General features: G+C 48.1%; 1 protein-coding gene across 1 annotated transcript; it reads left to right on the top strand.

Moving 5' to 3' along the window:
* Positions 1-14,658: 14,658 nt before the first annotated feature.
* LOC109772045 (protein TIFY 6b) lies at positions 14,659-17,631 on the top strand. The gene is made up of 7 exons (XM_020330740.4): positions 14,659-15,088; positions 15,622-15,782; positions 15,874-16,145; positions 16,234-16,318; positions 16,404-16,767; positions 16,877-16,934; positions 17,069-17,631. Exons 1-7 carry the CDS (start codon positions 14,974-14,976, stop codon positions 17,271-17,273), a joined length of 1,260 nt encoding a protein of 419 aa, XP_020186329.1. The 5' UTR covers positions 14,659-14,973; the 3' UTR covers positions 17,274-17,631.
* The last annotated feature ends 4,908 nt before the right edge of the window (positions 17,632-22,539 follow it).

The raw sequence follows: 22,539 nt of genomic DNA, 5'->3' as shown, positions 1-22,539 counted from the left end.
TAGCCGCTGCGAACTTCTCGAGAAGGATAATAAAGCCAAAATGGCTGATCTTGACAAGGCCTTATGAAAGGCAAAAGAAGCGCGGTCCGAATCTAGAGCGCCCCGGGAGGAGATCCGGCAAGCTGGGGAGATTGCGGCTGGTAAGCCATTTTTATTACAAATTAAGTTCGGTGATCCGAATTATGCCCCGCTTAATCAAGTGTGGAGTTCTCCAGACGCTTTATTGGATTTGCCGAAGAGTGCTTCCGATGCGGTGCAGTTTTACCAAACGCAAGATGGGTATGCAACGGAGAAGCTTTTCTGGTCGCAATTCGGTGCGTCAAAGCGCCCGCTGTTGCTGAACGAATAGATGACCCAATGGGTCAAGCTTCACCGGATATCCGGCGCCGCCATGAAGGATGTCGTGGTCCGGCTGTGGCCAACCGGGCCAATTCCGGATAGTTATTTTGGTTTGGTGCGGCGACTTGCTGACGTAGTGCCGCACATCGATGCTATTAAGCGGTCAACGTGCATTGAAGGTGCACGGATGGCCTTCGCCCGTGTTAAGACATATTGGATGAAGATGATGGTCATCGATGTTGCAGCGAAGAGTGCACCCAAGGGCAAGAACCATCACGCACCAGAGCATTATTTCAAGAATGTCTTAGAGGGTGTCCGCTTGATAGAAGGCCAGTGCTCGAAAGACATGATATTCGAGTGAAAATGTATTGAATTTGTAGAAGACAATATTATGGAATAATAAAGCTATTTTAGTGTTGCTTAAAGGCTTTGAATCCTCCTGTGCGGCCGTTTTTTTATAATCTGAAAGTTTTCCAGTCGTCGGCTTCAGCCCCCTCGTAGGAATTAGGGGGGTGTTCGGAAAAGCGATTGATCACTCTTAACCCAACGTCTTGGTCCATTAAGGAGGTGTCAATGCGGTGAACTAGGCAATCGGACTATAGGGCGTTAACACTTTCACTTAGCCATAGGAGTTTTATGGGGGGGACTACGACATAGCCCCTGGTATGTACACGGCTTATTCCAATACGGTGCGTTACATATATGACCTGAAGAAAAAGGTCCTTCGTATAATACGGAGGGAATCACGAAAGATTCCGATAAGTCATCAAGTGGTTGACCAGCTCTCACCGCATCATAACAGTCAGTTTTCAACTTTCTCTACTGAGGTGCTTGACCAGGTGAACCGGAAGCACAATCGCAGTAGTTCTCCCTTTACTACCCTAGCCGATAGAGCGGAACGTAAGGTAGCAAGCACAGGAGCTGGGCAACCCAACTATTGACCCAAGACATGATTCAGAGCTGATGCATATAAGGCCAAACTCGCGACGCCGAAGTACGCTATAAAGCTGTACAGACTTGTCGGCAACTCATTTGTTCCCATACTGAGCCCCTGGCAAGTTGTGCCGAGGTGTATGTGTGAAACAACCCCAGGAGCCGAATTCAATTATTTTTAGAAAAAAAGCGAATGCTGGATGCGGATTATGTTTGCTGGGACCTGAGTGATATGCCAATCCTTATTTTATAGATAACAAAGCCACAACCCCAGCTATTTGACATGTCCGGGGTCGAGGGCGGAGGAAAGAGGCACTTTACAGGCTCGCAATAAAGAGTGTGGTCTACAAAAAGTTATTTTGGACCTCCTGTCGCACGTCTGCACCGCCTGTCCTAGATGATGGGACTCCTTAACGGAAATAGCCCCTAGGTGAGTGTACGAACCTGAACTCTGATAGAGTCCATGGGATGACCAGCCTTTGCGTCACCTGTGGTAAAGGATAACGAAAAAACAAAGAGTAGTTATAAAAGAAACAGAGGTTATGGGAGTACTTGCAGGCTCGTCCGTATTGTGCTTCCGCTGATGCCCAGGGTATCTTAAGTGCATAGTTATGTATGCGCGGTACATATTACGCGGGTATATGAGGTGGACGGCGGAAGCCGAACTGCTAGTCCAGCTCCGGAATTGGTCGATCCTGTTGAATGGAGACCGGTGGCTTAATGGCCGACAAGGTATGCGGTTTAATAAGATCGCTTTGTACTCCGGCTGAGGTTGCCGTAATATGATCCTTAGTCCGGAGTGAGTGCTTCTCCTGCTCCCCTATAGAGCTGTGTGTCATGTATACCATGTTTACTGTTGTTACTTTGGGGGGAAATTGCTTCTGACCCCCGGTATTTGGTGGTGAGTCTCTTCATCGTCGCTATCACCGGGCGGTCTCCTCCCCTTATGTTCAGCGATGAGCTTGCCGGCCTTCTTGAAGACCCAACAGCTTCTGTTGGTATGATTAGCTGGTTTATCGGGGTGGCCATGAATCTGGCAGGGCCGATCCAATATCTTGTCTAAATTGGATGGTCCGTCTCTGTTTGCCTTGAATGGGTTTTTTCCGTTGACCGGGTTTGGGGCCGCTGAATCCGGCGTTGACTGCTGTGTCTATCGTTCTTTCATTATCATTGCGACGTTTGTGTTTACAGCGTCGTGGTTTGCCATTGTCGTCTCGGACTTCGGAAGTGCCTGGATAGCTGGTGTTGTTGCTTCTACGAGCGAGCCAGCTGTCTTCTCCCGCGCAAAAGCGGGTCATCAGAACGGTAAGGGCTGGCATGGATTTTGGTTTTTCTTGAACGAGGTGGCGGGCGAGTCATTCGTTCCGGACGCCGTGTTTGAAGGCCGCTAGGGCTTCTGCGTCTGGACAATCGACGATTTGGTTCTTTTTAACTAAGAACCTAGTCCAGAGCTTCCTGGCTGACTCTCCGGGCTGCTGGACAATGTGACTTAAGTCATCGGCGTCCGGTGGCCGGACATATGTACCTTGGAAGTTGTCGCGGAAGGCGTCTTCCAAGTCCTCCCAGCTGCCAATAGAGTTTTCCGGCAGACTGTTTAACCAGTACCGAGCTGGTCCTTTGAGTTTTAACGGGAGGTATTTGATGGCGTGGAGGTCATCTCCACGGGCCATGTGGATATGGAGAAGAAATTCCTCGATCCATACCGCGGGATCAGTTGTTCCATCGTATGATTCGATATTCACGGGTTTAAACCCGTCTGGGAATTCATGCTCCATCACTTCGTCAGTGAAGCAGAGTGGGTGTGCGGCGCCTCTATGTTGGGCCACGTCGCGACGTAGCTCAAATTGAGTCCGTCTGCGGTCTTCGGCCCGGGCGTGACTAGACTTGTCACATCCGAATAGGTAGCCGACGTTGCGTGTCAAGGCACGTCCTCGCGATCCGTAGATGGATCTGGTATGCCCTACTCTACTGTCCAGGTCCTGCCGAGGGTCGTATGTAAGACCCCGAGCTGTGTTATCTCTGTTTTTCCGTTGGGGCGAGGCGGGCTGCTGTTCGGCTTGAGCTGCCGCTTTATCTCGACTGCGTTGTGGTCGGTCAGCCGCATTGTCCCGACCGCGCGGTGCAGGTTGCGTCGCTACCTCATCAAACTGAGGTAGCAATCTGCACTTCGGGTAACCCTTGGTTGGGCGCTTGAGGCCGTATTCTTCGGCTGCTAGGATATCTGTCCATCTATCGTTGAGCAGGTCTTGGTCAGCTTGAAGCTGCTGCTGCTTCTTTTTCAAGCTCCTTGCAGTGGCTATTAGCGGGCATTTAAAGCGCTCCTGCTCGAGAGGTTCCTCAGGCACGATGAAATCCTCGTTGCCGAGGCTCTCCTCATCCTTGGAGAACGGGAGATAATTACTGTCCTCTGAGTCTTCGTATATGGTCTGTTCATCAGGGCTAACGTGCCCGTCCTCCCGTTCGGGGGTTGCCCCAACATGGTCTTCATTGTCTTTGGCATCATCCGGAGTATTGTTTTCTCCAGTGCCGGTATTGCCATCTTTTGCATGACGTGACTTAGAGCGGCGCCGCTGACGCCGGCGTCTGGGCTGTGTCTCAGGAGGTTTGTCCTCAACTGGATCTTCTTTATCATCGTCGCTAGTTTCTTTAGGTGTGTCCACCATGTACACGTCGTACGAAGAAGTGGCCGTCCAGCGTCCGGTGAACGGTGGGTTTTGGCCATGCTCCTCATCTGCATCGTCGTCCATACCGTCGATGTCTTCGGAGCCGTAATCGAGCATGTCGGTTAAGTCCTCGACAGTGGCTATGTAGTGGGTGGCGGGTGGGAAGCGAAATTCCCCGTCATCAGCCTCAAGTTCGAACCGGATATAGTTCGGCTGTGAGCCCTCCGCTAAGGATAGATTTTTTAATGAGTTTAGCACGTTGCCTAAAGGCGAGTGCCGGAAGATGTTCGTGGCACTGAATTCGATAATCGATGACCGATCGAGCTCGACGTGCGCGGACACGCGTGGTTCGGAACTTATGGCCGGAAACGAGTCCGAGGTTCCGGAGACATAGATATCATCCGAGGTCAGGTTTGTGTGCGGCTCTAACGCCGCGGAGTCTGCGGCTTCCGTGGCGGGGTTGAGCGTCCCGTCCTTGGATGGCGCGGTCTGCTCCGGATCTAAGGCCGGAGCGGTTACAGGTGCAATTTCCTTAGTATGGTCCGATGACAGATTTAAGTCATGTTCATCGTGGGGACCGGGAGCGACTGCCGTGGTTTCGAATCCGTCGAAGATCAAGTCTCCGCGGATGTCGGCAACATAGTTCAAGCTTGTAACACCCCGGATGTAACTTTCCATATTGGTAACTCCAACTCTTGCCATTTCCGGCTATGTGTTATGATATTCCCTCCGTGCTCGGGTTTTGTCTTCCGTTTTGCATTTTGTTCATGTCATGCACATCATATCATGTCATCATGTGCATTGCATTTGCATACGTGTTCGTCTCAGGCATCCGAGCATTTTCCCGTTGTCCGTTTTGCAATCCGGCGCTCCCACCTCTTCTGGCGCACCCCTCTTGTTTCTTTTCGTGAGCGGGTGTTGAACGTTCTCGGAATGGACCGAGTCTTGTCAAGTGGCCTTGGTATACCACCGGTAGACCACCGGTCAAGTTTCGTTCCATTTGGAGGTCGTTTGGTACTCCAACGGTTAACCGGGTAACCGCAGATGCCTTCTGTGTGTTGCAGCAAAACCCCCTCTCTAAACATCCCAAAACCTACCAAACTCTCTTCCATGCTCTAGGTCGTTCGATCACGATCGTGTGGGCGAAAACCGCACCTCATTTGGAGCCTCCTAGCTCCCTCTACCTATATATTTGCATCCCTTCCCGAAAACATTCGCAGTCCAACCCTAGCCCCGCTCCCTCTCCGCCGCCGGACGTGTCCGGTCCGCGCCGGACACCTCCCCGCTGCCGCGCCCGGCGAACCGGAGGCCGCCACGTCAGCGCCCCGGCCGCCTCCACCGCGCCGTCCCGCCAGGCCCGCCGCGGGCCCTCCCGGCCTGTACGCCGCCGCGCGCCCTGCCCGCGCCTCCTCCTCGCCCCGTGCCGCCGCCACCGCCGCTTCGCCGACGAGCCCCGCCGGCCCCGCGCGACCTCGCCGCCGTCTCGGTGCCCGCCGGCGCCGCCCGTCGCCGTCCTCCCCGACGCCTCCGTCCCCGAGCCCCCCTCTCCTTCTCCTCCGCCGTTCGCCCTGCTCCGGTGAGCAGCTCCGGCCGGCGACCTCGAGCCGAGCCCGTGATCCCAATCCAGTCAACTGCTAGGTTAACTTTCCTCTCCCCGAGATATTCTCCGTCATTTTATTTTTACAGTATGTGCCCATGTTCATAGCATCGTAACTCTCTGCATATAGCTCCGTTTCGCGCGTGTAATATATCGAAATGTTCGTCTCGTGATGCTATACATTTTGTTCCATTGCACCATGTTCATTAGAGTCCATCTTGATGCCCAAATCTCTGGTGCAAGAGTGCTAGTTGCTATTATCTGCTGTTACTTAGCAGAACTTGGTGATTTGTTATTTTTTGTTGCATTTAATCTGTGCATCTTATGGGCATGAGCTCTACATGTGTTTTGTTGTATGCCATGCCATCTTTACAGAGGTGTATGCCATGTATTTTTTTGATCTCTGTGGTGACTAGCACAAGCATGCAAACTAGGCCCCGTAATGTTTCTGATTTCAGGGACAGTATTTTCTCCAAGTCTTTGTCTACTGTTATTTTGTTGCCATGTAAACTTGATGCTACAGAGAGATCCGTGCATATTTTGGAGATGTTCAGTAAGGAGTTTTGTAGATATTGTTGTAATTGATCCATTCCTGCCCTTGTTCGTAATTATGGGGTGCCATAGCATGACTCAATCTTGCTCTACTTTTGCTATAAATATTTCTGGCAGATTGTTTACGTGTTATTCAATTTTGCCAAGTTTGTTGTAGTTGTCTCATACATGCTATGTATTTGCTCTTGCCATGGGTAGCTTCATAAATATGTCATCTTGCTGTAGGTATGCTTGTTTTGTCATGCATTGCCTTGTGGTGAGTGCATCAAGCTCACCAAGATGCCTTCATATTATTGTTTCTGCCATGCTCTGTTTTCTGCTAAGTCTGAAACCTGTTAACGAAACTTGCTATGTTTACATGGTTGCCATCATATCTTCTGGTCCTTTTTGGCTTATGGTCAGTAAGGGACTTTTGTCATATGCATTTAGTAGAATACTTCCGTGCCTTGTTTTGTCATGTTAAATTCTTTTAGCATGTTGATTTTGTGCTCTGAACATTGCTACCTGATGCTGTTTCAGTCATGTCCAGTAATTTCACTAAGTCTGTGAACCTGTTACCTTTTGCACTTTTGCCATGCTTGTTTGAGCTTGTTATGTTGTGATATAGCCATAGCTCAGTGTTCATCTTTTGTCAAGCATCTCCTGTAGATTACTGCCATATGCTTTGTTGCTATGTTGGAGTGATGTAGCATTGTTACTTATTGCATCCTAAGTGCTATCATGCTGTTAAACGCAGATTCGAGTCTTTCTTGTTTTGCTTGCCATTTGCAAACCGTGCATCCGTTTCCGGTGATCTTTATATCGATTTCGACCGAAATCTTCTCATCTTTCCAGTGGCATTCTTGGTTTGCCAAGTTACTGCCTTGTTCATTATTTTTCTTCCGGAGCACGCATATGCATCGCATATCATATCTTGCATATCATTCATGTATTGCATCATGTTGCTTGTGCATCTCCCGTGATTGATTGTGGTTCCGTTGCTTGTGTTCTTGTCTTGGGTAGAGCCGGGAGACGAGTTCGTGAACGAGGAACCTGTTGAGTACGCTTACGAGGATCAAGCTTTCGACAACTCTGAGAACCTTGCAGGCAAGATGACCATACCCTCGAAATCACTTCTATCTTTGCTTTGCTAGTTGTTCGTTCTGTTGCCATGCTCCGCTACCTACCACTTGCTATATCATGCCTCCCATATTGCCATGTCAGCCTCTAACCATCCTTTTCCTAGCAAACCGTTGTTTGGCTTAGTTACCGCTTTTGCTCAGCCCTTCTTATAGTGTTGCTAGTTGCACGTGAAGATGAAGTTTGTTCCATGTTGAAACATGGATATTTTGGCATATCACAATATCTCTTAGTTGACCGTGAGAGCTTATGATGGGCTAAGTTGGGACACCCCTGCAGGGTATTATCTTTTGAAAGCCGTGCCCGCGGTTATGAGGCAGATGGGAATTTGTTAATGTCCGGTTGTAGAGAACTTGTCACTTGACTTAATTAAAATACATCAACCGTGTGTGTAGCCGTGATGGTCTCTTCTCGGCGGAGCCCGGGAAGTGAACACGGTTTGAGTTCTGCATGAACATAAGTAGTTTCAGGATCACTTCTAGCTTCGCGACCGTTGCGTTGCTTCTCTTCTCGCTCTCTTTTGCGTATGTTAGCCACCATATATGCTTAGTGCCTGCTGCAGCTCCACCTCATTACACCATCCTTTCCTATAAGCTTAAATAGTCTTGATCTCGCGGGTGTGAGATTGATGAGTCCTCGTGACTCACAGATTCTACCAAAACAGTTGCAGGTGCCGACGATGCCAGTGCAGATGATGCAACCGAGCTCAAGTGGGAGTTCGACGAGGAACGTGGTCGTTACTATGTTTCTTTTCTTGATGATCAGTAGTGGAGCCTAGTTGGGACGATCGGGGATCTAGCATTTGGGGTTATCTTGTTTTCATTTGGATTTTGACCGTAGTCGGTCTATGTGTGGATTGTGGATGATGTATGAATTAATTTATGTATTGTGTGAAGTGGCGATTGTAAGCCAACTCTCGTTATCCCATTCTTGTTCATTACATGGGATTGTGTGAAGATGACCCTTCTTGCGACAAACCACAATGCAGTTATGCCTCTAAGTCGTGCCTCGACACGTGGGAGATATAGCCGCATCATGGGCGTTACAAAGCTCCCGAATCTGACCTGATGGCCAGGGGCATAGCTGTCGATCTGCTCCAGATGGCCAAGCGAGTTGGCCCGCAGGGCGAAGCCGCCGAACACGAAGATCTGTCTGGGGAGGAAGGTTTCCCCTTGAACAGCATCGTTGTTGACGATTGAAGGAGCCATCAAACCCTTTGGGGACTGCACAGTGGAGCTCTCAATGAAAGCGCCAATGTCGGTGTCAAAACCAGCGGATCTCGGGTAGGGGGTCCCGAACTGTGCGTCTAAGGTCGATGGTAACAGGAGATAGGGGACACAATGTTTACCCAGGTTCGGGCCCTCTCTATGGAGGTAATACCCTACTTCCTGCTTGATTGATCTTGATGAATATGAGTATTACAAGAGTTGATCTACCATGAGATCGTAATGGCTAAAACCCTAGAAGTCTAGCATGTATGACTATATATCTTTCCGGACTAAGCCCTCCGGTTTATATAGACACCGGAGGGGACTAGGGTTGTACAAAGTCGGTTACAGAGAAAGGAATCTTCATATTTGATCGCCAAGCTTGCCTTCCATGCCAAGGAGAGTCCCATCCAAACACGGGTAGAGTCTTCAATCTTCGTATCTTCACAGCCCAACAGTCCGGCACATGGCTAACAGGCCGGACGCCCGAGGACCACTTAGTCCAGGACTCCCTCAGGAGGCGCCGCCCCCTCCCTAGTCCAATTCAGACTTGCCATGGGGGGGGGGCCACCCCTTGCGGCCCTTCTCTCCTTTCCACTAAGGCCCATGTAGGCCCAATACTTCCCCGGGGGGTTCACGTAACCCCTCGATACCCCCCAAAAATATCTAAACCTCTCCGAAACCATTCCGGTGTCTGAATACCTTCGTCCAATATATCAATCTTTACCTCTCGACCATTTCGAGATTCCTCGTCATGTCCGTGATCTCATCCGGGACTCCGAACAAACTTCGATCACCAAAACACATAACTCATAATACAAATCGTCATCAAACGTTAAGCGTGCGGACCCTACAGGTTCAAGAACTATATAGACATGACCGAGACACATCTCCGGTCAATAACCAATAGCGGAACCTGGATGCTCATATTGGCTCCAACATATTCTACAAAGATCTTTATCGGCAAACCGCATAACAACATACGTCATTCCCTTTGTCATCGGTATGTTACTTGCCCGAGATTCGATCATCGGTATCATCATACCTAGTTCAATCTCATTACCGGCAAGTCTCTTTACTCGTTCCGTAATGCACCATCCCGCAACTAACTCATTAGTCGCATTGCTTGCAAGGCTTATAGTGATGTGCATTACCGAGAGGGCCCAGAGATACCTCCCCGATACACAGAGTGACACATCCTAATCTTGATCTATGCGAACTCAACAAACACCTTTGGAGAAACGTGTAGAGCATATTTATAATCACCCAGTTACGTTCTAACGTTTGATAGCACAGAAAGTGTTCCTCCGGTATTCGGGAGTTGCATAATATCATAGTCAGAGGAATATGTATAAGTCATGAAGAAAGCAATAGCAATAAAACTAAACGATCATTATGCTAAGCTAATGGATGGGTCTTGTCCATCACATCATTCTCTAATGATGTGATCCCGTTCATCAAATGACAACACATGTCTATGGTTAGGTAACTTAACCATCTTTGATTAACGAGCTAGTCAAGTAGAGGCATACTAGGGACACTCTGTTTGTCTATGTATTCACACATGTACTAAGTTTCCAGTTAATACAATTCTAGTATGAATAATAAACATTCATCATGATATAAGGAAATATAAATAACAACTTTATTATTGCCTCTAGGGCATATTTCCTTCAGTTGGCTAGAAAAAGTCTCACTTTGCCCAAGACAAGCAACTAGAAAGGGTGTCGAGAGGGCATTTGAAGTTCTGCAAGCCTGTTTGCAGTTGTTCATGAACCTACTAAACAAATGGGATCCAGAGACCTTGTGAGAGATGATGACATGTCGTGTGATCATGCACAATATGATCGTCGAGGATGAGGGTGAGGATGCTGCCGCAGCTCTAGAACTCGAGAACATGGATGATCCTCTCGAACTTTCAGACCAGAATCTAGCCACATTTGAAGAGTTTATTCAAATACAGAGCACCTGAAGAAATATTTGATTGAGCATACGTGGGCGGTTAAGAGGACAACAATGTTGGAGTGTAATATTCGATTAAAAAAATTGAACTACTGCTGCATGTGGCTATTTGAACGTTTGTACTCTATGTATGCACCCATTTGAACGTATGTACTTTATGTATGTGTCTATTTGAACGTGCGGACTTTCGGAAGAAATTACAGAGGTTGGATGTATGCGTGTAGTTTTGGATGGCGGTCTCCCGCATCGTGTGCGTGAACTGTTCCCCCTGTCCGCGGACGGATGCGGTATTTGCTGGTCGGCGTCGGAAATGCCCTTACACTATATATCGACAAAAAATCGATTTGGACTCTCTCAAATTTTAGTACAGGCTTAGGGCCTCTCTGATTCGTAGGATTTTAAAAACGTTGGAATAGAAAAAATATAGGGTTGGAATGGCATGCCCACTTGAATCCTATAGGATTATTAATGAGTGTTTAATGTCTCGGAAAAAACAAGAAAATGTAAAATAAGGTTAAAGTGGATGTTAGATTTTCTATGAAATGTAATACAAAATCTTTCATGGGAAAATTTCTTATGTGATCCAATCCTACGAGTCAAATGACCAACACAGCAAAAAATCCTAAGGATTTCAATCCTCCAAAAAATCATATAAACTTTCTTTGAATCAAAGGAGCCCTTAGTTGAGCCTAGGCCTGCTTGCTCGAAATCAACTAGCTTGCCCTGCTACCGGTATACTGGCACGTATGAATTGTGTGCGACCTCAAATGGACTCCCTCTAGCTCGACAAGTGTCATCATATGTAGCCAAAAAACCTGCATTAAAAAATGGCACCGTATGCTAGGAGGCATGAATAAACATTGCATCTGTGGAGCACCCCACACGCATACATGTGGGTGTGACCCCTCGAATTTTTCAAGATCTCATTATTGATTCCAGAAGAAAACGATGTGGACATGTACATTGTATACCTTTTCCGTAGAGAAATCGGTTATTGTCATTTTCTGGAATAATTTGGCGGTTCCTGCTAGACGTTCCACACATATGCTTTATACCTATCAGGAAGTATCCATCATTGTAGTTTCTTATTGAGCTCATGGAGCAGGAGTACGAGCATGTGAGGACTATAGAAGATCAGATGAGGCTACGGATTCCTGTGGGTCTCTCCGTATAATAATACTCTGTGTGTGTCCAGGAGTTGTTCACAACGTTTTGGCCACCCACGCGCCAACCCGATCTAGTTTGTGCACTGTACCCAGCGCCCGCCTGCGAATAGACAAACAATACAATCTCCAAGCTGATTAATTCCTACAAGCATCTCACAGCGCATCAGCTGGAAACTAAATTAATAAGGGGCGTTCCAGAAGTTCCAATACTTAGCATTATCTTCAACGATATATTCGCAAGTGCGCACGTCCTTAATATTTCTAGCTTCCACATAGCCAAAAACAATTCAAAAGTAGTATTGTACAGGCTGTGGACATGCTAATTAATTAACGAAATATATAATACATATTAATTAAAATCAGCTCCAACCTCAAAAAATAAATAAATTATGAAGTCCACACTGGCAGTACTATATAATATTGGATCACGCTGAGCATTTTGGGATCTCTAGGAATATTGTTTAAGCAGGGTCAATTGCACCCACTGCCCCCCTGCTCCGCATTTAATTTGGCAGCCACATCTCTTTCCACAAGTCGCACAATATGTTTAATCGCGAACCCGTGGATGCAAAACCTGTGGGCGCAAATCCGGTTCGTGGCATGTGGCACATGGCAATGGGATCGTTGCTGAAATTCAAATGATGAGGCGATGCATGGATGGCATGCCTCCTTTTTAATCATGGGGCGCATGATGTGTGTGTATGCATGGGAGCTTAGGCCCAGCGTTTTGCACAGGATATATTTTCCGTCCAGCTAATCGGATTTGATGCCCTCGTTTCGGTACGGTAGTCTGCACCTAGTCTTGTTTATATTGATTCAAGAACTCGACGAATTGTAGCCAACCCATGCACTCGAGTATGAGCTAGCCCCACGCCTAATTTCCTCGAATGTTAGATCCGTGGAAATCCTAGCATATAAGCAGCATTTTCATGTTGATTTAGCGGTCAAACAGAAATTGGTGAAGATCTTTCCTAGTTACATATTTTACCAGATGGTGAATACTTTGAAACTCAGATTTCATATTAAGAATAATATGCACGGATTTGCCGCAAAATCATTTAATAGTAATAATATCATGGGCCATATATGTAGTGAAAGAAACTTACTTTTGACACCACTTTTTCCTAAACAGGACAATACATTTTTTTTATCACTCCATGTTTAATTAGTGCTATACTTGACAGTTGAGTGGCGGTCAAGATCGAAGAAGAAGACCTGCTTAAAATGTTGAATGGGAGGCGGCTACAAAAGCTTGACAGTTCATCAACTCTAGGATCTAGGGCGCACAGAGAAGAAAGCACATGCATCCTGCATGGGAGGATGGGCAAACTTCTTTAACAAAGCTACGCTAAATGCTAAGCTACTATCATTACGGCCTAATGCAATCGGGCGTCGCCACGTAGGGAGACAAACCTGCATCATGTACTGTAATTAAGTACGTAGAGTAGACTATCCCGTTTATACTACAAGTCCTAGACCTACTCAACTGGTGGCCACCTTGTTAAAGTAATCAGCACGATCGATCAGCATGCTAACTGCTCCTCCTAGTACAGTGGCGTGGAGTATAGTAATAATAATAATACTGCTAGCCGGTAGCTCCACATGGTCTGTACCTTATCTCCCTACTATATTAACCAAAGTACTTAATCGTGGGATGCAGATGGGAATCTTGCACAGTGTCTCAGACAAGTTTGACAAGACTGTTTGCGCTTATATATCACTAAACGGTGTTAAGGAAAGTACTCAATCTAGTCATCGTTTTACTTTTCAAGGGCAGTACAGTGTAATTTACCACATAAACTTGGGAGATAAACAAACTTATCTGAAGATACTACCATATGAATTGACAAGAAGACGTGTTTGAACAGGGAACCACAATTCCCCGGCAAAGAAAGACAATACACCCTAATTTGATACTAGTAGTAGTACTGTACTATACTACCTCCATCCCAAAATAGTGTCTCAACTCTAGTATAACTTTGCACTAAAGTTAATACAAAGTTGAGACATTTATTCTGATACGGAGGGAGTACTATTCAAGAGGTCACGCTCCATGGTTCATGTTGATTTGACATTTACTCCAAAGTGGACCACACGCAAAAAAAAAACTCTCGTTCTAAGCCGACATACAAAAACTGTAAAATTGATCAACCAACTGTTGTTGATAAAAAAAAAGTTCACCCGAATGTTGCATAGATAGATTCCTAAAAAATGCTACAAATTCATTTGAAATTCCCCGAAAGGCCCTCAAACTCACCTCGAAAGGCCACGCATGGCCGCCTCCTTTCCGAAAAGACAACGTCACTATCTCTAATCTACTCACCGAACCCTAGAAAACTGTGCTAAACAAATCCTGGAGCCTAAGCAAGTACTCTAGTACTACAAGTCCAGCAGATGACCACATAGAAAAGAAAAAAAAAAGAAAATAAACATGGTGCGCACATGGCACATGGTCATGGCCACAAGACATAAACAAAACCGGCGAAGCACGCCAGCCCCCCACCCCACCCCAACCCCAACCCCGTGAACGCAAATTTTTTAATCATCAGAAGACACACAAAAAAAGGAACATCCCGGGATTAGTATTATTATTCTACCCATAAATCCAAAAGTCTACTGTAAGCTCGGGCGCCGGGCCCCCCGCGACGCGCAGCACGTGGTCTTCCCCCGCGACCCACGCGCAGGGAATCCCGCGGGCCCACAGCGTCAGCGACGGCCCGCTCCCCACCTGGTAATTCGGCTCGTGTGACCCAGCCGGGGCTGCACGTGTCGCCACTGCAGCCGCCGCCAGGGCCCCTGTGCGCGGCTACCCGCACCGGGCGGCACTCACCGACGCGCGGGGCAGGGCGGGGGGTTTGACCGGGCTGTCAGTGGCAGTGGGCGGCGCGGGGGCCTCGCGGGGCGGAACGCGCTCGTGCCCGACCACGTGGGCGCGACCGGGCTGTGGCAGGCGGCCGCGGGACCCGCGCGAGAGGAGAGGGCGCCCCGATCCGCTCACCGCGGTGGCCCACCGCCGTGCTCGCCACACCTTTCCCCTCGCTTGATTATCAATCGGTTTTGCTTGTTTATTTATCTTGTTTGTTTGTTTATTTATTTATTTAATTAATCAATCATCTCCCACCCGATCTAACCTCCACGGCCGAAAATAAACAAGCGATTAGCGGCACCACAAGCGCACGCACGCACACCGCCCAGAGGCTAGGCTTGGCCAGGAGTACTGGAGCAGTATACATTCGAGAGAGAGAGGGGAAAGGCAGACGGTCAAGGCTGGGAGAGAGGGAGAGGGAGAGCATCGTCGTCGTCATCATTCGCTCGTTCACAGAGGAGTGAGAGAGTCAGAGGAGGAAGGAAGGTTCAGGGGAGTGAGAAACGAAATCCATTTATTCCCCGTCTATCGGAGGCAAATCCGCGGCCTCCTTTCCCGAGCCGGCTGGATGGAGAGGGACTTCCTGGGCGCCATAGGCCACGAGCAGCTGCAGCAGCAGCAGCAGCAGCAGCAGCAGCGCCAGCGCGCCGCCGCCGAGGACGACGCCACCAGAAAGGAGTCAGGTATGCCCCTCCCCTCCCCTTTCTCGATTTGGGCGAGTTCGGCGTAACGAATCTCGGGATTGACAGCGGAGGCGGCCATGCCCGTAACCGCTCTCACATCGTCGCGCCACCGCCACGACGCCGTGTCTGCCCGCCTGATTCACCTGCTGGCGGTGCCGGGCGGGCTCAATTATTTCTCGCCTTTCTTTCAGTTTCCTCCCCTCCCCATCTTCTCCTATTGTTTTCGGCAAAAGAGAGCGCGTTAGGTATGGGCTGCCGAATTCCTTTCGGCGGCTCCCTTGCCGCGGATGGCGAGGGTTAGCGCCTCGGGGAAGCGACGGTTCTGGTTCCAGGGACGGAGAGACACGCCAAATCTTTCCGGTAGCCGCGCATGTGGCTTTGCTGATTCCGATTAGCCTCCGTCTCGCTGCTGGGATGGGGATGTTTAACGGATCCGTGCCTGTCTCGCCTCATGCGCGTCCGTCCCCCTATATGTACGCCGTCGTCCGAGTCTAACTGAGAATTGTCTCTGTGTCTGTGTCTGCAATCTGCAGCTTACTTTGGGGGAGGAGGAGTGCCGCCCATGGATTGGTCCTTCGCTGGCAGGGCCGGGGCCGCGCCGGCGGTCATGTCCTTCAGGTCGGCGCCGAGGGAGGAGCAGCAGGGCGAGCTCGCGTACCCCAAGCAGCAGGCCTCCCGCGTCCTGACGTCACAGGTAACTGGAGCTGCTGCTGCTCTCGATTTATGCACGGTTCATGTTTTGCCTGCCAGTTTTGTTGATTGATTGCTCTGTCTATGCTGTGCAGAGATCGTTTGGTGCTGAGAGCCATGGCAGCGTGCAGTACGCCGCCGCCGCGCGTGCGGCTTACGGCGGGCAGCCTCCGCAGCAGCAGCATGCTCCTAATGGTGCTAGAGTGATTCCAATGTCGTCGCCGTTCAATCCCAACAATCCCATGTTCAGGGTTCAGAGTTCGCCTAACCTCCCGAATGGCGTTGCTGCTGGTAGCCCGTTTAAACAACCACCTTTTGCGATGAACAACGCGGTGGCTGCTTCTACTGTTGGTGTCTATAAATCAAGGTAGATAATTTGCCCTGTTTGATTTGCTGAAAATACTATCCGTAAAATCCAACTTTAAACTGAACTTTAACTTGTCTTGTATGTTAAGGGACATGCCAAAGCCCAAGACAGCGCAGTTAACTATCTTCTACGCTGGTTCTGTCAATGTATTCAACAACGTCTCGGCAGAAAAGGTACAATTTCTTCCTATTGGTAATACATTTTCATGACATTTTGGGTTTGCTGGCTAAGCTGAAGAATTGTTCCTTGTCATTACAGGCTCAGGAGCTTATGTTCTTGGCTAGCAGAGGATCTCTTCCAACTGCACCCACTACTGTTACTCGCAGCCCAGATGCAACCTTTTTCACTCCCGCTAAACTCGCGGCACCTGAGGCTTCACCTGCAAAGCAGATGCTAGCTCACATACCACAGCGTGTTTCACCTCCTTTGCCGGCCATTTCCAAACCGATGTCCATCATGTCTCAAGCTGCATGTCTCCCCAAGAGCACATCTAGCTCCAACACCGATTCCGCAGTGCCAAAATCTTCAGGCCAGTTGGTTGTGCCTCCCACAAGTCAGACCTCGTCGTCGACTCATCCTGTGACACTATCGTCCACCACTGCTGCAAGTATTATGCCAAGAGGTATGGATGCTTACGCGTGCATCTTGTGCTGTTTGATGTTGTTTAGTGGAGTATATCTGTTGAATTGATACGCTGGATGATGTATTGATGTCGTTATTTTTCATTTCAGCTGTTCCTCAAGCACGTAAGGCATCCCTTGCCCGATTCTTGGAGAAAAGGAAAGAAAGGTACTACAACCTTAGAATTTAGTCTTTACTATCCGAGTGTTGCAGAACATTTACCAGTGAACCTAGCTACATACCATAGCCTGTATTTGTGATCATAGGCTGATATTCATCATGTCTTCGTGCTTATTTTGCAGAGTGACGACTACGGCGCCATATCCATCAGCCAAGAGCCCGATGGAGAGCAGCGACACGGTCGGAAGCGCCAACGACAACAACAGCAAGTCCTCGTCGTGCACGGAGATCGCCTTCTCAAGCAACCATGAAGAGTCGCTGCGCCTAGGCCGGCCCAGGAACATCAGCTTTAGTGGGGAGTCCCCGAGTACAAAACTACACATCTGATCCGATATGATCTTCCGGTGTCCATAGATTCAACCATGATGGCTGATGCAAAACCGTAATAAGAAGATTTTGCATCCAGGCAGGCAGGAGGAGGGAAGGGATATTGGGAAAGGCAGGCAGCATGATATATGTTATGGATGATGCTCTTATTCTTGTTTATGATGTGTTCTATTTTGGTTAGCTCGCAACCTGTAATGCTGGTCTAGCTGGTGCAACACCCCACCTAACTAACAAGGGAGCTGTCGCTTGCAGACTCTTGATTGTTATTTTTTGTTTTGCCCCTGCGCCCATTGTATTGCAGAAGAAAGAAACATGTTAATTTAGCAGTATGAAATTATAGGCTTACAAATTTCCACCATCGGTTGCAAAGCTCTCTTGGTTCTTGTTCTTCTGTTTTTACCAACTTCTACGGAAGCTTCATGATGTTGCATGCTTGAGCTCTTGCGGGCGCTCTGGTCTACCACATCGCTGATCACATTTGTGCACAATAGCGCTGTGGGAATATCCAATTGTAGATCTGTCTAGGTCAGCACTGAATTCAGATAACCACCCTGGGCCAGCCACTACCGGCATCCATAATTTAAGTGGTTTTGCTTGAAACTGTGGATGCCAGATGGTACTCGAATGGATGTACTGTATGTTCTATCTTTTTTTTATTTCCTTTTTAGAAGAATCTTTCTTTATTTCCTTTTTATTTTATTCTCCGTTGGTTGTTTTATTTCTGCAACCTCCCAGATGAACACCGATAGCTTCATGGGCTTACTTTGACCGTACAGTACGTACATTTTGTTGTGAATTCCAAGAAAGATGCCCCCAAATTGCTTGTACTACTAGTGATTCTTGCTTTGGGTTTCCTGATATTTTCCCAGCTGAGCTCACAGGTTGAGAAAATGGCCCTTTTAACGTGCAGTTCCTTTTTTGGTCGAGCACTTTAAAAGGCTCTCACTCGTCGAGGGTAAGTGTGAGAATATAGGTTATCTCAGTGTCGGTGCTAATTTACTCCCCAGCTCAGATGCACCCGCCATAAACAGTACAAGAAAAAAAAGGTAGAAAGGTTCAAGAAGCAATAAACTATTTTGGCAATAAAGATTGCTTAGTGTTCTATCTACGTGTACATTTTTGTGAAACAAGGGAATTCATGGTACTATTTTGGCAATAAAGATTGCTTAGTGTTCTATCTACGTGTAAATTTTTGTGAAACAATGGAATTCATGGTGAGCAGGCAAAAATTGCTTTTAATGATAGCCTTTTGGAGTACTGTTTTTTTCTATCAGTGTTGTGAATGTGTTTTCTTCATGAAAATTCACGTAGTGGAACGTTCAAACATGTTTGTTGCTCAAAAAACATTTTTTGTCTCTTATTATTCCCCCCAGATTTTACTGTTCATCAGGAGAAAAAATCCATGCCCCCATGTATCAAGTACAGAAAGGAAATGGGTTAAATGGATCCGGGCTATTGGTTACCTATCGTCCATCCTCTCATAGACTGTTAATTTGAATGTGTATTAAAAATTCTATCATTTCTCTCATGTTGTTTATTTCTATTATAAACATGTCTATTACACTTCTTTTAGTGTGGTACTTACTGCGTCGCAACATTTTTAAAAAATATACTCCCATCTAAGGACAGAGTGTAACGTCATGAGAAATTGGGTTTAGGTGACAAAATATTAAGATTACAATTTTTACAGTAGTTGGCATTTTTTGGAGCCGTTCGTTTGTCTCGATCTAACGGCGCATACATACATAGTACTCGAAAGTACGCAGATGAAAGTACTCGAAAGTACTATTAGTCTAGGGACATTTTAGTCCTAGGAAATATATGACAAGGTGGGGCCCTCTCGTCCAATGCAAAACCGCCGCCCCTCTCCTCCAATGCAAAACCGCCACCCCTCTCGTCCAATGCAAAGCCGCCGCCGTGCTCCTTCCCCTCTTCCATCACCATTGCAACCGCGGCCATCTCCTAGCCTTCTCCTCCTTCTCGCGGCCGCAACTTTGCTCTTCTCATCTTCCACATCCACCCTCCTCTTCCATCCACGCAAGATCCTCGATGGAGCAGCAGATCGAGCACATCGACGGCGGCGAGAACGCCGACTTCGTGGAGATCGCCGGCGGCGAGAACGCTGACTTCATGGAGATCGCCGGCGGCGACCAGGTCAAGATGGCCAGGTTGATGGAGATCCGTTCTTGGTTTCACAACATATTGCAGATGAACTGGACGGCAATGGCCACTTTGAAGCAAATGACGAGCAGGGAGAGGGCAAAGCTCCCCCCACCCGCACAACCGATGCACAAGGTCGAGATCCTCCTCTGGGCGATGGAGCAGGCCGATTCGTCCAGCCTGTGGACCGGGCGGAGGTGATGGGGTTCAGATCCAGGGTAGAGCATCCACGGTGCACGAGGTGCCGTTGCAGATTGTGGAGCCTCCAACCGAGTCGGAGATGACTCCGAAGCGCAAGAGGAGGAGGACAGCGGTCGCGACATCGCTTCCCCGCCATTCTCCACGCTTCCCTCGCCGCTCTCCTCGTCTGAACGGCGGCCGTAGCTATGTTTAGGGTAAGATTGCTGAATTTCATTCATCATTACTTGCCACTTGCTTAATTTGATTCTCTGCAATATGTTCTTACTACCTGTGTACTTGAATCCGTAGCCTCTGGATGGCAGCTTAGTTTGATCGACGAGGCTGGAATGAGTCTAGGCATATAGCATTGCTATGTTTTGATGTGCTGGAGTGGTATCCATGATAGGAAATTTTGTATGTCACCTCAAGAGTTATGTTCAAATTACGTGATGCAATCTGTGTAAATTGAACTTGCAATATTTTGGCTGCAAGAAGTGCCTCCAGACAAGTTCAGTACACAGTTTAGAGTGATAGACTCTGGGTTGACACTGAAATATTTCAATACTGCAAGTTTAGTAGATAGTTGTAGGCATTGAAATATTTCAGTACTGACCGGTTCACACTGAAATATTTGTGTAGTACAATTGCAGTACACACGGGTACACACTGAAAAATTTCAGTAGTGCAATGCAATTTCACTACACACGGGTAGACACTGAAATATTTCAGTACTGCAGTTTCAGTACACGCACGCAACCCCTGAAATATTTCGGTGTAGCAGTTTCAGTACACACGGGTAGCCACTGAAATATTTCGGTGGTGCAGTTTCAGTACAAGCACGTAGCCTCTGAAATATTTCGGTGGTGCACTTTCAGTACACGCACGTACCCACTGAAATATTTCAGTGGTTCACTTTCAGTACACGCACGTACGAAATGAAATATTTCAGTGGTGTGGTTTAGTACACGCATGTAGCAACTGAAATATTTCAGTGGTGCTGTTTCAGTACACACGTAGCCACTGAAATATTTCAGTAATGCACTTTCAGTACAGAGATGTAGACACTGAAATATTTCAGTAGTGCCCTGTCGGTGATCTTGCATCCAATTATTTAGGGCTTCCTAATGATTGCAAATGTCTTATTAATTCAACATTGACCTCTATGAACTTTGTATTCAAATTCGTATCCTCCATAGTTGTTGTGACAGATTTTCTTGGCATCTTCAAATTACCGTACTATCATTTTTCCAATATCAACTGTATTCAATCTGAAACTTTCAGTTACTTATATGCTACAGGTGGAATCATGGATAGGTTGCTGAAGATGCTGCGCCTCACAATAAAAGTCCCTTGCTCAACCTCAACATCACAAGCTTTTTTGCATTTCTAGTTGTCTCAGTATTTCATGTGATGTATTTGAATACCAGAAGTTGTTATGCATTACAAGTTCAATCTGATAATCGTAGTACCTGCAGTCTGTGTGTTATCTATTTTGTATGTGTGGGATTAAAATCTAATACGGTTCTGATTCTTGTTTTCATGGCCTTGATGCTAAGTTAAGTACATGCTGGTGTAACACCCCGGATGTAACTTTTCATATTTGCAACTCCAACTCTTGCCATTTTCGGCTATGTGTTATGATATTCCCTCCGTGGTCGGGTTTTGTCTTTCGTTTTTGCATTCTGTTCATGTCATGCATCTCAGATCATGTCATCATGTGCATCGCATTTGCATACGTGTTCGTCTCATGCATCCGAGCATTTTCCCCGTTGTCCGTTTTGCAATCCGGCACTCCCACATGCACCGGCGCACCCCCTCTTGTTTCTTTTCGTGAGCGGGTGTTGAACATTCTCGGAATGGACCGAGTCTTGTCAAGTGGCCTTGGTATACCACCGGTAGACCACCTGTCAAGTTTCGTGCCATTTGGAGGTCGTTTGACGCTCCAATGGTTAACCGGGTAACCGCAAAGTCCTTTTGTGTGTTGCAGCAAAAAACCCCTCCAAACAGCCCAAAACCAACCTAAGTCCCCGCTATGCTCTCGGTCGTTTGATCACGATCGTGTGGGCGAAAACCGCACTCCATTTGGAGTCTCCTAGCTCCCACTACCTATAAAAACGCCTTCCCCTCCGAAATTCGGGCGAAACCCTAGTCCTCTTCGCCCCCACCGCCACCGGACACGTCCACCGCCACCGGATACATTGCCGCCGCCGCCCGCAGCCTACCAGAGGGCGCCACGTGGCGGCCCCATACGCCGCGCCGCCGCCGGCCCGCGAGCCCGCGTCTGGCCCGCGGAGCCCGAGCCGCCGCCCGGCTCCGCCCGCGCGCCTCCGCGTCCTCCTCCCCGCGGCGCCCCGCCGCCCTGCCGTCCTCGCCGCCGTTCCCGCCGGCGCCGCCGCGCGTCCCCGCGCCCGCTGAGCTCCCCGCCGCTCCTCCGTCGCCATCCAGCCGCGCCGCCGCCGCCCGTGCCCGCGCCCCTGCTCCGGTCGCCGGCTCCGCCGCCTTCCTCCTCCCTCTCCGGCCGCAGACGAGCCCTCCGCCCTCCTCCTTCCCCATCTCCGGTGACGAACCCCGGCGTCCTCGGGCCCGATCTGATCTGGACGGTTGACTTCTCTCCCTCCTCGATTTTTTTCTCAGTCCTAAATATTTTACGTTCTGTTGCATACTTTGACGCATCATAACTCCGTGCATACTGCTTCGTTTCGTGCGTGTAATATATAAAAATGTTAGTATCGAGATACTCTTCATTTTGTTCCATTATGTCATGTTCATTTGAGTCCATCTTGATGCCCAAAATCTCTGGTGCAAGAGTGCTATATGCTGTTAACTGCTGTTACTTATTAGAACTTCGTTTTTTGTTAATTTTTTTTGCATTTATTGTGTGTATCTTATGGGCATGAGCTCTACAGGTGTTTTGATCTATGCCATG

This window comes from Aegilops tauschii, chromosome 5 (genome assembly GCF_002575655.3).
Source record: "Aegilops tauschii subsp. strangulata cultivar AL8/78 chromosome 5, Aet v6.0, whole genome shotgun sequence".
Lineage (NCBI taxonomy): Eukaryota > Viridiplantae > Streptophyta > Magnoliopsida > Poales > Poaceae > Aegilops > Aegilops tauschii.
This window is presented reverse-complemented; position numbering and strand designations above follow the sequence as displayed.

Bases quoted from the DNA above. Each gene is read 5' to 3' on its own strand.
- LOC109772045 (XM_020330740.4), top strand. From the start codon at position 14,974: ATGGAGAGGGACTTCCTGGGCGCCATAGGCCACGAGCAGCTGCAGCAG. The intron at 15,089-15,621 runs GTATGCCCCTCC...TGCAATCTGCAG, and splicing joins CGCCACCAGAAAGGAGTCAG to CTTACTTTGGGGGAGGAGGA. The intron at 15,783-15,873 runs GTAACTGGAGCT...TATGCTGTGCAG, and splicing joins CCCGCGTCCTGACGTCACAG to AGATCGTTTGGTGCTGAGAG.